Source organism: Galeopterus variegatus, unplaced genomic scaffold (genome assembly GCF_000696425.1).
Source record: "Galeopterus variegatus unplaced genomic scaffold, G_variegatus-3.0.2 Scaffold13490, whole genome shotgun sequence".
NCBI lineage: Eukaryota > Metazoa > Chordata > Mammalia > Dermoptera > Cynocephalidae > Galeopterus > Galeopterus variegatus.
Window position 1 is genome coordinate 6,811 of NW_007739601.1, and position 13,659 is coordinate 20,469.

The 13,659-nt window shown below is 38.2% G+C and overlaps 1 protein-coding gene across 1 annotated transcript; it reads left to right on the forward strand.

Annotated features, from left to right (window-relative positions):
* The first annotated feature begins 11,885 nt into the window (after positions 1-11,885).
* Positions 11,886-12,830, forward strand: LOC103581618 (olfactory receptor 52B4-like). The gene has a single exon (XM_008563405.1). The coding sequence runs from the start codon at positions 11,886-11,888 to the stop codon at positions 12,828-12,830; it is 945 nt and encodes a 314-aa protein (XP_008561627.1).
* Positions 12,831-13,659: the final 829 nt, after the last annotated feature.

Below are 13,659 nucleotides of genomic sequence, written 5' to 3' on the forward strand. Positions count from 1 at the left end.
GCGCTCAGCCAGTGAGTGCTGTGAGCGCACCGGTCATCCCTATATAGGATCCGAACCCGCGCCGGGAGCGCTGCTGTGCTCCCAGCGCCGCACTCTCCCGAGTGCACCATGGGCTTGGCGCCTCATTGGTGTTTTTTTTTCCTCCGTTGTGCTTTGAGAGTTCTTTATGTATCCTAGGTACAAGTTTTTTTGTTAAGTGTTTGTTTTAAAGATGTATTCTCCCAGTTTACAGTTGTTTTTCCCCCCATCCTTTTCACAGTTATTTTGTAAGGCAATATTTTTAAAATTTGATGAGATCTTTCTATCAATTTTTTCCTTTTATGAATCCTGGTCCTAATTCTAAATACTCTTTGCTTTGCCTGAAGTCCTGAGGATTTTCTCCTATGCTTTTCTCCCCTAAAAGTCTCATACTTTTACATTTTACATATATGCACATGATCCTGTTTGAGTTAACAATTCTATAAGATGTGATGTTTAGGTCAGGGCTCATTTTCGTTTTTCTGCAGATGCTTAATTGAATGAATATCATTTCTTGAAAAGGATATCCTTCCACTATTTAATTGATTTTGTGTCTTTGAAAAAGTAGTTTGGTTATTTGTGTTGTACTATTTCTTGGTTCCATAGTGTATTTCTTTATCTATGAGTTTATCCTCTGCCAACACCACACTGTCATGATTATTTTATTTGTTGATTCTGTTGTTTTGCCATTTTATTTACTTATTGTTTATTATTATTTTTTATTGAAAAATAATTTATTATACATATATGTGGGGTACAAAGTTGACTATCAATAGTTGTGTACAATGTGTGATGGTCAAATCAGGATAGATTATTTATCATTACAATATGCAATCATTCTTTGTGTCCGTTAACCAATTTCTAATTAACCCCATTCTCTCCTCCTTCCCTCCCCTCTTCCACCTCTAGTAACCACACTTTTTTTCTCTCCTTCTAAAAGTTCAACATATTATTGTGATTGTTATTTCTTTCTTTCTCTGTTTATTTTTTTGTTTATATATGGATTCAGCTCTCACTTATGAGTGAGGACATGTGGTATCTCTCTGTGTCTGGGTTATTTCTCTTAACATAATTTTTTCTAGGCTTATCCATACTGCTACAAATGACAGAATTTCATTCTTTTTTATGGCTGAGCAGTATTCCATTGAGTATATATGCCACATTTTCCTTATCGAGTTATCCGTCAATGGACATTTAGGTTGATTCCAATTCTTGGCTGTTGTAAATAGTGCTGCAATAAATATGGAAGTGCAGGTGTCCCTTGGACATGATGATTTCCAGTCCTCTGATATATACCCAGTAGAGTGATAGCTGGATCATATGGTGGTACTATCTGTAGTTATTTGAGGAGTCTCCATACTGTTCCCCATAATGGTTATACTAATTTACAGTCCCCCCAATAGTGCAGAAGGGTTCCCCTTTCTCTGCATCCTCACCAACATTTGTTATTCTGTAACTTTTTGATAATAGCCAGTCTAACTGGGGTGAGATGATATCTCAGTGTGGTTTTGATTTGCATTTTCCTGATGATTAGTGATGTTGAACATTTTTTCATATACCTGTTGGCCATTTGTATGTCCTTCTTTGAGAAAAGTCTATTCAGATCCTTTGCCCATTTTATAATGAGTTTATTTTATTTTATTTTTTTAATGTAAAGTTGTTTAAGCTCCTTGTATATTCCTGATATGAATCCCTTGTCAGATACATAGCTTGCAAATATTTTCTCCCATTCTGTAGGTTGCTTTTTCACTCTGTTGATTGTTTCCATTGCTGTGCAGAAACTTTTTAGTTTGATATAATCCCATTTGTTTATTTTATCTATTGTTGCCTGTGCTTTTGGGGTCTATATTTATAAAGTCTTTGCCCAGTTCTACACCTGGAGTGTCCCCTATGTTTCATTCAAGGAGTTTTAAAGTTTCAGGTCTTATATTTAAATCTTCAATCCATTTTGAGTTGATTTTGGTATATGGCAAGAAGTATGGATCAAGTTTCATTCTTCTACATATGGATATCCAGTTTTCCCAGCACTATTTATTGAGGAAGCTCTCCTTTTTCCATTGTATGTTCTTGGTGCCCTTGTTGAAGATCAGTTGGCTGTAAATATGTGGGTTGATTTCTAGGTTCTCTATTCTGTTCCTTTGGTCTGCATGTCTGTTTTTACGACAGTACCATGTTGTTTTCGTTACTATAGCTTTGTCATACAGCTTGAAATCAGGAAGGGTAATGCCTCTGGCTTCATTTTTTTTTTGCTCAGGATTGAATTGGCTATTTGGGGTCTTTAGTTGTTCCATATGAACACTAGGATTGTTTTTTTTCTATTTCTGTGAAGACTGTCATTGGTATTTTGATGGAGATTGCATTGAATCTATAGATGGCTTTGAGTAGTATGGACATGTTCACTATGTTGATTCTTCCAATCCATGAGCAAGGAGTGTCTTTCCATCTCTTGGTGTTCTCTTTAATTTCTTTCAACAGTGATTTGCAGTTTTCACTGTAGAGATCTTTTATCTCCTTGGTTAAATTTATTCCTAGGTATTTTATTTTTTTGGTGACTATTATAAATGGGCTTGCTTTCTTGATTTCTTTTTCTGCTAGTTTGTTGTTGGAGTATAAAAATGCTACTGATTTTTGTGTATTGATTTTGTATCTTGCAACCTTACTGAATTTGTTTATCCAGCTGTAAGAGTTTTTTGGTAGAGCCTCTCAGGTTTTCAATATGTAGAATCATGTCATCTGCAAAGAGGGACAATTTGACTCATTTTTTCCTATTTGGATGATCTTTATTTCTTTCTCTTGTCCAATTGCTGTGGAAGTACTTTAAATAATATATTAAATAGGAGTGGTGAGTGCGGGCATCCTTGTCTTGTTCCTATTCTTAAGGGAAAAGCTTTCAGCTTTTCTCCATTCAGGATGATATTAGTGGTGGGACTATTGTATATAGCTTTCACTGTTTTTTATTGTATATGGCTTTTATTCCTTCTGTAGTAGTTTGTTGAGAATCTTTATGAAGGAATGTTGAATTTTGTCAAATGCTTTTTCTGCATCTATTGAAATGATCAAATGGTTTTTGTTCTTGATTTTGTTGATGTGGTGTATCATATTTATTGATTTGCATATGTTGAACCATCCTTGCATCCCTGGAATGAATCCCACTTGATCATGCTCGCCCGGCCTCCCGGTGCCGCCGCGCGTCCGGGGCGCGTCCGCCGCGCTCTCATGATGTGTAATCTTTTTGATGTGCTGCTGTATTCTGTTTGCTAGCATTTTGTTGAGGATTTTTGTGTCTGAGTTCATCAAGGATATTGGACTGTAGGGTTTTTTTTTTGTTGTATCTTTGTCTAATTTTACCAGGATGAGAATGGCCTCATAGAGTGAGTTTGGGTGAATGGCCTCTGTTTCAATTTTTTGGAATAGTTTGGAAAGTATTGATATTAATTCCTATTTAAAGGTTTGGTAGAATTCAGTAGTGAAGCCATCCGGTCCTGGGCTTTTCTTTGTTGGAAGATTTCTGATTACTGCTTCAATTTTGTTGCTCATTATTGTTCTGTTCAGTTTTTCTATTTCTTTTCAGTTCAATCTTGGTAGCTTGTATGTGTCCAGATATTTATACATTTTCTCCAGGTTTTCAAATTTGTTGGTGTGTAGCTGTTCATGGTAGTCTCTGATGATTCTTTGTATTTCTGTGGTATCAGTTGTGATGTCTCTTTTTCATTTCTGACTTTTGTTATTTGGATCTTCTTTCTTCTTCTTTTGTTTAACCCAGCTAATGGTTTGTCTATTTTGCTTATCTTCTCAAAAACCAACTTTTTATTTCATCGAACATTTGTATCATATTTTTGGTCTCTATTTCATTTATTTCTGCTTGGATTTTAATTATTTCTTTCTGGCTACTAACTTTTGGATTGGATTTTTCTTGTTCTTCTAGTTCTTTGAGGTGCAATGTTAGGTTTTGTATTTGAAGTCTTTCTATTCTCTTGATATAAGTGTTTATTGCAATGAACTTTCCTCTTAGTACTGCTTTTGCAGTATCCCATAGGTTTTGGTATGATATATTGTTATTATCATTAGTTTCAAGAAATTTTTTGATTTCCTGTTTGGTTTCTTCTTTGACCTATTTGTCATTCAGGAGCATGTTGTTTAATTTCCATGTATTTGTGTGGTTTCCAATGTTTCATTTCCTATTGATTTCTAGTTTTAATCCATTGTGGTCTGAGAAGATGCTGGAAATGATTTCAATTTTTAAAAATTTGTGAGACTTGATTTTTGACCTAATGTATGGTTTGTCTTGGAGAATATTCCAGTAATGTGCTGATGAGAAGTATGAATATTCTCTAGTTGTTTGGTGAAATGTCCTTTATGTATCCTCCAAGTCCAATTGGTCTAAAGTGTAGTTTAAATCCTGTGTTTCTCTGTTGATTTGTTGCCTAGATGATCTGTCCATTGTTGAGAGAGTGGTGTTCAGGTCCCCAACTATTATTGTATTGAGATCTATCTCTCTAAGTGTAATAATGTTTGTTTTATATATCTGATTACACCAATGTTGGGAGCATATATATTTAAGATTGTTATGTCTTCTTGGTGGATAACCCCCTTTATAATTATATAATGGCCTTCTTTGTCTCTTTATATAGTTTTTGGTTTAAAGTCTATTTTATCTGATATAAGAATAGCTATTCCTGCTCATTTTTGGTTTCCATTTGTGTAGTATATCTTTTTACCTCCTTTCATTGTTAGTATTTGTGAATCTTTACAGGTGAGATAGGTTTCTTGTAGGGAGCATATAGTTGGGTCTAGTTTTTTAATCCATCCAGCCACTCTATGTCTTTTGAGTGCGGAGTTCAATCCATTTACATTTAGTGTTGTTATTGAAAGGTGTTATCTAACTCCTGTCATTTAATTGCTTTGTGTGGTTGTTTTAAATCTTTTGTTCCTTTCTTTCCCTGTTGTTTGTCTTCAGAGTTCATTGGTTTTTTGAGGTGGTATGGCATAGTTTTTTTTCTCTTTCCCATTTTTCTATGGGCTTTACTGGTGGGATTTGTTATTGTGTATTCATGGTGGTAATTATTGTTTTTAGATTCCAGATGCAGGACTCTCTGGAGGGTTTCTTGCAGGGATGGTCACGTGGTGGTGAACTCCTACAGTTTTTGTTTGTCTGAGAAATACACTTTCTTCTTCATTTCTGAAGGATAGCCTTGCTGGGTGTAGTGTTCTTGGCTGGTAGCCTTTTTCTTTTAGTACTTTAAATATATCATTCCATTCTCTTCTGGCATGTAGGGTTTGTGCTAAGAAGTCTGCTGTTAGTCTTATGGGGACTCTCTTATAGGTAACTTGATGTTTTTCTCTTGCTATTTTCAGGATTCTCTTTTTATCTTTGAGTTTTGCCAGTTTGACTACAGTATGTTTCAAAGAAAGCCTTTTTGGATTAAATTGTTTGGGGATCTTTAAGCCTCTTGAATCTGGAAATCCAGTTCTCTACCAATACCTGGGAAGTTTTCTGCTATTATTCTGTTGAACAGGTTTTCAATGCCTTTTTCTTTTTCTCCCTTTCTAGAACAACCATGATTCAGATATTTGTGCACTTGAGGCTGTCTGATAGCTCCCAAAGATTTTCTTCATTTTAAAAAAATTCCTTTTCCTTTTCTTTTTTTGTCTGCTAGTGTTATTTCAAAGATAATTCTGTAAGATCAGAAATTCTTTCTTCTGCTTGCTCTAACCTTCTGGGTAAGATCTTGAATGTAGTTTTTATTTTGTTGAATGAGTCCTTCAGTTCCAAGAGTTCTGCTACATCCTTTCTTATGGCACTAATCTCTTTGTAAATTTCCTCCTTCATGGCTTGGATTGTTTTTCTCATTGCATTGTGTCATCTGTATGACTCTTCTTGTATCTCACCGAGTTTCCTTAAGATTTTTGCTCAGAATTCTTTTTCAGACACTTCATGGGTTTCTTGTAGATTGGAGTCTGGTATTTGAGAGTTATTATATTCCTTTGGTGGTGTCATATTTTCTTGTTTTTTTTTNAGTCTGGTATTTGAGAGTTATTATATTCCTTTGGTGGTGTCATATTTTCTTGTTTTTTTTTCATATTTCTAATATCCTTATGTTGATGTCTGGTCATCTGGTGGAGCAGTTGAGTGGCTTTCAGTTACTCAACTTGAGTAACTGTTAGTTGAGTGGCTTTTGAGGAGAGAGAATCCCTCCTGCAGACTTGTTTTAAGTTGCCTGTTGGATGGGACATTTTAGTTCTAGTGCATGGTCACTGGAGGAGGGATTCTCTTCTCAACCAAGGAGGATCCTTGTGGTATGACATGGACCCCAGGCAGGGGGGAAGGGCAGTCCATGATGCTGTAGGGAGTTGCCCTATTCTAGCTACTCTTGAAGGGAAGAATAACCACCTGCATTTTTCCTAGTTCTTTTTACTCCAGCATGTTACATTTGGAAAGTAGACTAAGGTCTACCCTAGGCACAAGGTACATGATAGGGAACCATTGATAAGCCCAAGGAAACCTCATAAAGTTTCACATGACTGACATAATTGTGTCCAGGAAAGACATTCCATTGAGGGGTAGTCCAAACAACTTCCTGGAAACTTATATGTAAAACACAAATGCAGGACAATCCAGTGGAGAAATAGATGAGATGCTCATGGTGAGTGTCTTATCCTGACTAAAAGTGAGTACTTTTACTCACTTTAGTAAATGATTACTGAACGAAATCCTGCAAAAAAAAAGGACATCAGGTAAAAACTAAGAAAATCTGAATAAAGTATGGATGTTAGTTAATAATATGAACAGTTAGTTAATAGTATCAATATTGGTTCATTAAATATAACAAATGTACTAATGTAAGATGTTAGTAAAAGAGGAAACAAGGTCTATGGTAACTCTATACTATGCAAATTTTCTTTAAATATAAAACTGTTCTAAAAAAGTGAAATTATAAATAATTATAATTTGTATATTGATATTAAAATTATATGAGTTGATTGATAATGATATCAATATTTACTGATTTACATTGAAATGAAAACAGGAATATTTCACATAGCAATGCAAACATTTTTATTGAAAATAATACATTTGCACATGTAATCTAGGGATGGAGTTGTGGAGGAGGGGGTGGTGTGGGCAGGACTGAGGAAGTGTAATGAGTTGATCCATGTGTATTAAGCCTGAGATCCCTTGTGTATTAGCTCACCTTGCAGTCTTTAGGCAAAGGCATAAAATCCCTGTTCCATGACATCCATTACTCAGAGTCCTCTTGAAACCCAACTCCATTTGAGGGAGGTGAGTGACTATTTTATCACTGTGGAATGAAGTTCCAGGAGGAAGACTAGGAGTTATGGAGTTGTGGGTCATAAGAGATGGTTGTCTGGAGTTTAGTGGGTAGAGTGGGAGTGACAACAGCAGTTATGTGCTGGAGCCAGCTCATACCACTTTGTGAGAGTCAATTGTGTACATTCCTTCCAACTCTACATACAGGGACAGCATGCTGATACTTTGAAAGTGGAGAAGACAGGAGCGTTTTCACCTAAGAAATTGCTAAACACTGTTCCTTCCTTCCTTCCTTTCTTCCTTCCAGCTGTTTCATCAACACACAACTGGACCAGAGTCACAAATATAAACTGTCTCAGTAGAATGGAAAGCTATGTCTGTGTTGAGAGTTGGGAGACTCTGGGTAGGAGGATCCTCTTAGCTTTCAGTGTGCCAAGGAGCACTGAACCCCTCCAGAGAAGGGTCAATGTTGGCACCAGATCTGGATTGCTGTAAACATTTGAGGCATTTGAAGGGGCTCATTTGTGTCTCCTATCATGATCCTTTATACCTCCCATGCAATAAGTTGTTACTATTGAGGAATTAACATTGTGCTTTACTGTTCTTGATTATGGGAATGCATAAAATAAAAGAAAGGCCATTCTCAGACCTCAGAAAGGACATGATAAATTGGGGAACAATGACAGATAATGAGATGTACTCATATTTATGAGTTAGATGCTCAGATGATTATACCCCTTGTGAAAGGAAAGGTAAAGGAGTAATCTGTGGGATGTCTCAGTCAGGCATATTCCTGACATGTGCGTAGACTGTGAGCGTGCCCTGGGCTGGGGCAGTTAGCTGAACAGCACAAATCAGGGAGACAGAGACAACTTCTCCAGGAGGCTGAAGGTGCCTGGATCAAGGCTGCAGAAATTTTCCTGATGCACTCAAGATTTTATGGGCCGGCCCGGTGGCGCACTGGATAGTGTGCCGCTTGGGAAGTGCGGCGGTGCTCCCGCCCGAGGGTTCGGATCCCACATACAGACCGGTTCCCGCTCACTGGCTGAGCGGGGCATGGGAGCAACCCCGAGGTTTGCGATCCCGTTGCCGGTCCCCGGTCCGGCACGGGGGCAACACTGCGGGATGCGATCCGTTGCCGGACACGGAAAAAAGACAAAAAAAAACCAAAAAGCACTCAAGATTTTATGGGCCGGCCCGGTGGCGCACTGGATAGTGCGCCGCTTGGGAAGTGCGGCGGTGCTCCCGCCCGAGGGTTCGGATCCCACATACAGACCGGTTCCCGCTCACTGGCTGAGCGGGGCATGGGAGCAACCCCGAGGTTTGCGATCCCGTTGCCGGTCCCCGGTCCGGCACGGGGGCAACACTGAGGGTTGCGATCCGTTGCCGGACACGGAAAAAAGACAAAAAAAAACCAAAAAGCACTCAAGATTTTAAAGGTGAACTTGACTTATACAAGCAGTCACTGTAGTTCATGCAACTTCATCCAGAGACCAGTCCCCAGTTGGCAAGCTCCTCAGTCTGTATTCTTTTTCTCCCCAAAGAAAAATCCTCTTTGCTACTACCCAAATATCCAGTGTCCATCAATAACTATGAGCTGGTTGTCTTCAGTTTCTCTTTTAAGTTACTTAAGTCTTATTTGCTTTATCTTCATCTCCTTTTCCTGCTATTACTTCATCAGCATAGTGGTGCACACATTTTCCCACCAGCCCTCAATGGCATTTTCATATCTATTTTGATTTCTTTCATCTCTTCCAGGAGGATGACTTTCCTCAGGGAGCTATATAATCTTATAGTGGTTGTGTGTCCATGGACTGACCTAGTGGTAGTTGTTCAGAGGAGACACATCGTCAGAAGCCTCTACTTGGCTCCATTCATGTGATTTTATTTTCAGTACTGTTTCAGCCATTTCTTGGGATTACTACAGCATTGAAAATAGGGGTGAATTTTCCTACTCTGGAAATTAAACTTAAGGGTGAGGAAAATAAAACCTGGAAGGTGAGGGAACAAGTGATTATGTGTACTTACTGTGTGCTAGGCACTAAGTCAGACATGGAATAAATGCAGAGATACAGACAACAGTTTCTCTGTGTGTCCTTATCCCTTGGATTTCTGATCTTCTCACTACCTATGTTCTGCACTAAGCTCATATCCTGCAAACAGATATCAAGTTAAACAACCAACCAGAGAGGGTGTGGTGATATTAGGACCTCTAAGTTGTAAATGGCCTTGAGAGTGACAGATTATTTCCTTTAGAAATAATGGTTCTTCCCTCTTAAGGGAATAATGAGTTCTCTGTCTACTAAACCCACTTCAATTATTTGAGAATTGGAAAAAAGTTTAACTTTTTATTTTCTGACTTGTCTGCCTGTCCTTATAGCTTTGGCCCACTTGCCCTCTTTCCGTGTTAGCACCCGGCTTCTTATTCTGTAGTGCCTTGGACAGCAGAGCCATTTTTCAACTCAGCATTCAGCTGGTTTGGATACAGGGTGCACAACTATTTTATATCTTTATCAAAATGAACCCTTCTTTCTTTTAGAGACATCAACAAGCAAGCGAATATCAAAAACTGATGAAGTTTCAGTAATGAATAATTAAAAACCTTTGTAGTATTATCCCTGCCCTTTATTTTGTGGTAAAGGAAATAAGATATAGCTACAAGCTGAGGGGCTGATTTTGTTCTGCTATTTTCGCCCCCACGCCACCCCACTGGGATCAGGAAGGCTTCTCAATTTCATTAATTTAGAAAGGTGTCTTTTACTTGACCCATTTCAAAGATGAGGAAATTACATCTAATAAATTTAGAAAAGCTTCAAAGTTCAACCCTATTCTTTGAATTGTGACAATATTCCTGAGCCTCAAATTCCTACTTTGGAAAATTGACAATGACAATATCTATTGGCCTGTGCTGATAGAAGAGATTAATGATGTGCCATCAGTAATATTTTTACATCATACCTAATATTGAGAAGGTACTGTAAAAAGACTGTACTCTTGATCTTATTTAACTGTGATAATAATCCATCAATGCATCAGTTCTTCTTAGCACAGTAAACATTTTACTGTTTCATCAGGTTTTAGTCTTTACCGTCTTTTCCTACCCTTTCTATTCTCTGCTTAGCTGCAAGATAAATATATCCAAAATGCTTTCCAATTACAAAACTCATCATGGCTGACCATTTTCCCCCCACAGGTGAAGTTTAGACTTTTAAATTTACATTCAGAGCCAATCTATTTTGTTGCCATCTTTTTTCCAATTGCTCCAAATTTGCAACACCACAACCTCACAAAGCTGAAAACATATTTTGTGTATGTTTTAAACATACTTTGTGTTTTTGTGCCAAACATTTCTCCTCAAATTCCCAAACCATTTCACTCCGTTCATTACTTGGAACATCCTACCCTATTTTCAAGGCTAAGTTCAGACATAAACTTGCTCTTTTTTTGTTGTTCTGGTTGGAAAAGGGAGGCATATTTAATAGCCTTTCTGAAAAATTGTGGATGTTCTTTGATAACCACAAAATTTGACAAAGGGTCGTGTGTTTTTTTGGGGACCGTATCTCTAAAAGGTTTTTATTTTTAACTAAAAATAATAATTATATGTACTTATGGGATACAATGTGACATTTTGATTTATATGTATGTTATGGAATGATTAAATCAAGCTAATTAAAATATCCATTACCTGACATACTTATTTTTAAATGGGGAGAACATTTGAAATATTCCTTAGCTGGGGCTGGCCCTGTGGCTCACTCGGGAGAGTGCGGTGCTGATAACACCAAGGCCAAGGGTTCGGATCCCACATAGGGATGGCCGGTTAGCTCACTGGGTGAGCATGGTGCTGACAACACCAAGTCAAGGGTTAAGATCCCCTTACCGGTCATCTTAAAAAAAAAATATTCCTTAGCAATTTTGAAATATTATTACCTTATTATTAACTATAGTTGCCATGCTGTGCAATAGATAGATCTCAAAAAATTATTCTTCCTGTCTATCTGAAACTTTGTGCCTTTTAACGAACATCTCCTCATTCCTCCCTCCCCCTCCAGTCCCTGGTACCCACCATTTTGCTCTCTACTTCAATCAGTTTGACTTTTATAAATCCCGCATGCAAGCAAGATCATTTGTCCTTCTGCGCCTGGCTTATTCCAGTCCCTGGTACCCACCATTTTGCTCTCTACTTCAATCAGTTTGACTTTTATAAATCCCACATGCAAGCAAGATCACTTGTCTTTCTGTGCCTGGCTTACTCAGACTCTCATTCTTAAGTTTTTTACAAATATGAACAGTGAGAATTACTCCTTCTATTGCATTTCCACATTAAAATTTTCTTGTGACACTACTATGCTAACTTCATAACTATATATTCATTAGGTATATAAATGTCTATTTTATTTATGAGATTAATGCCTCATTCAGAAAACAAACCATATCTTATTTATCTTTATATATCATAGTTCCTGGCACCCTCAGAATAGAATAGAATTAGGAAGGTGTGAAAATCTCCTGGTAACATGAATGAAAATCTTTGAGAGTAATCTGATTTATTTTCTTTACGAATAGGAGGGGAGGTTCCAGGTTGTCTGTATGAGGTATGACTACCTCGAACCACTCTGGTGTAAGCCACACAGTCTTCCGCTTGCTGGGCATCCCTGGCCTAGAGGACCAGCATGTGTGGATTTCTATCCCCTTCTTCATTTCTTATGTCATTGCCCTCCTTGGGAACAGCCTGCTCATCTTCATTATCCTCACAAAGCGCAGCCTCCATCAACCCATGTACCTCTTCCTCTGCATGCTGGCTGGAGCAGATGTTGCACTCTCCACATCCACAGTACCACAGGCCTTGGCCATCTTCTGGTTCCATGCTGGGGAGATCTCCCTGGATCGCTGCATCACTCAACTCTTCTTCATCCATTCTACCTTCATCTCTGAGTCAGGGATCTTGCTGGCAATGGCATTTGACCGCTTTATTGCCATATGCTACCCATTGAGATACACCACTATTCTCACAAATACTCTGATTGGGAAAATTGGAGTGACTATCTTTCTCAGAAGTTATGGTACAGTTTTCCCCATAATATTTTTAGTGAAAAGACTGACATTCTGTAAAAGTAATATCCTCTTAAACACTGGTTGTAAGCATATTGTTTTGGCTCATGTTTCCTGTGACGACATCCGAGAAAACATCTGGTATGGTTTATTTGTCCTAATGTCAACGGTTGTCTTGGATATTGTGTTGGTTTTTATTTCCTATGTGCTGATTCTCCGTGCTGTCTTCCACATCCCTTCCCAAGATGCTCGCCGCAAAGCTCTCAACACTTGTGGCTCCCATGTCTGTGTCATCATTCTCTTTTATGGGCCTGGGATCTTTACAACCCTTATTCAGCGGTTTGCACACCACATCACACCCCATATCCATGTCCTGCTGGCCAGTGTCTGCATTCTGGCTCCACCTATGCTGAATCCCATCATTTATGGGGTCAAGACCAAACAGATCCGGGAAGAGATAGTTCATGTGTTGTTTACAAGACAGAAATGACTTTGATTTTGAAAACAGACCTTCTTTTTCCTTAGCAATTTTCTTCGTGATAAGGTGAGCTTTAGCATCAGGATATGGCAGCTGGTGAGGTAGCAGTCAAATGACTCTAGGTGTTGATGTTTCTAGAGCAATTATGTCAATGAGGTTTTGGTGAATGTTTCTTCAAAGCCTCTAATCTGTCACTAAATATAAGTGTCTTCAGGGGCCTAGTTCACTTTCTTACCCATGGAATTGAGAAGTAGGTAAAGCCACCTCCCTAACTCTCTCTGACCTCTATAACTCTGGAGAATTGGATGAGATAAATTTATGCCCTTTCCTGATAATTGCGGAACTATTCTTCCCTAGTATGTTTTATGCTTTGAATAGCCTCATCAAGCTTCGAACCTTCTCCTGCCATTCTCCTCTATGTCCATGTATCTTCAAGTTTTTTCTTCACAGTTCATTGCCAGCCTGTTTACACCATTATTTCTCCAATGTAAAAGTATAACAAAACAAAACATAAATTTAAAAGTAAACCTTGAATTCACATTCACCTACAGCTACTACTTCATTTCTCTTTGTCTTTGAGGAAAGCACCTTGAGTGGTTTGTCTCTGTTCTCACTTTGCTCTTGATCCTACCCTACTTTGACTTTCACCCACACCATGTCACTGAAACTGAACTTGGCAGGGTCACAATAATCTTAAAATTTTTTTTTTTGATATTACCCTTGTCTTTAATCCAACTTGAATATGAAGCATAGAAGCCTAGCAGAAAGCCCCCCCCCCCTTTTTTTGAGGTACATAAACTATATGAACTTTCTTGACCTGTACATGCAAGGTCAGGTTGGA

Coding starts and splice junctions, on each gene's coding strand:
- LOC103581618 (XM_008563405.1), top strand. CDS start 11,886: ATGACTACCTCGAACCACTCTGGTGTAAGCCACACAGTCTTCCGCTTG.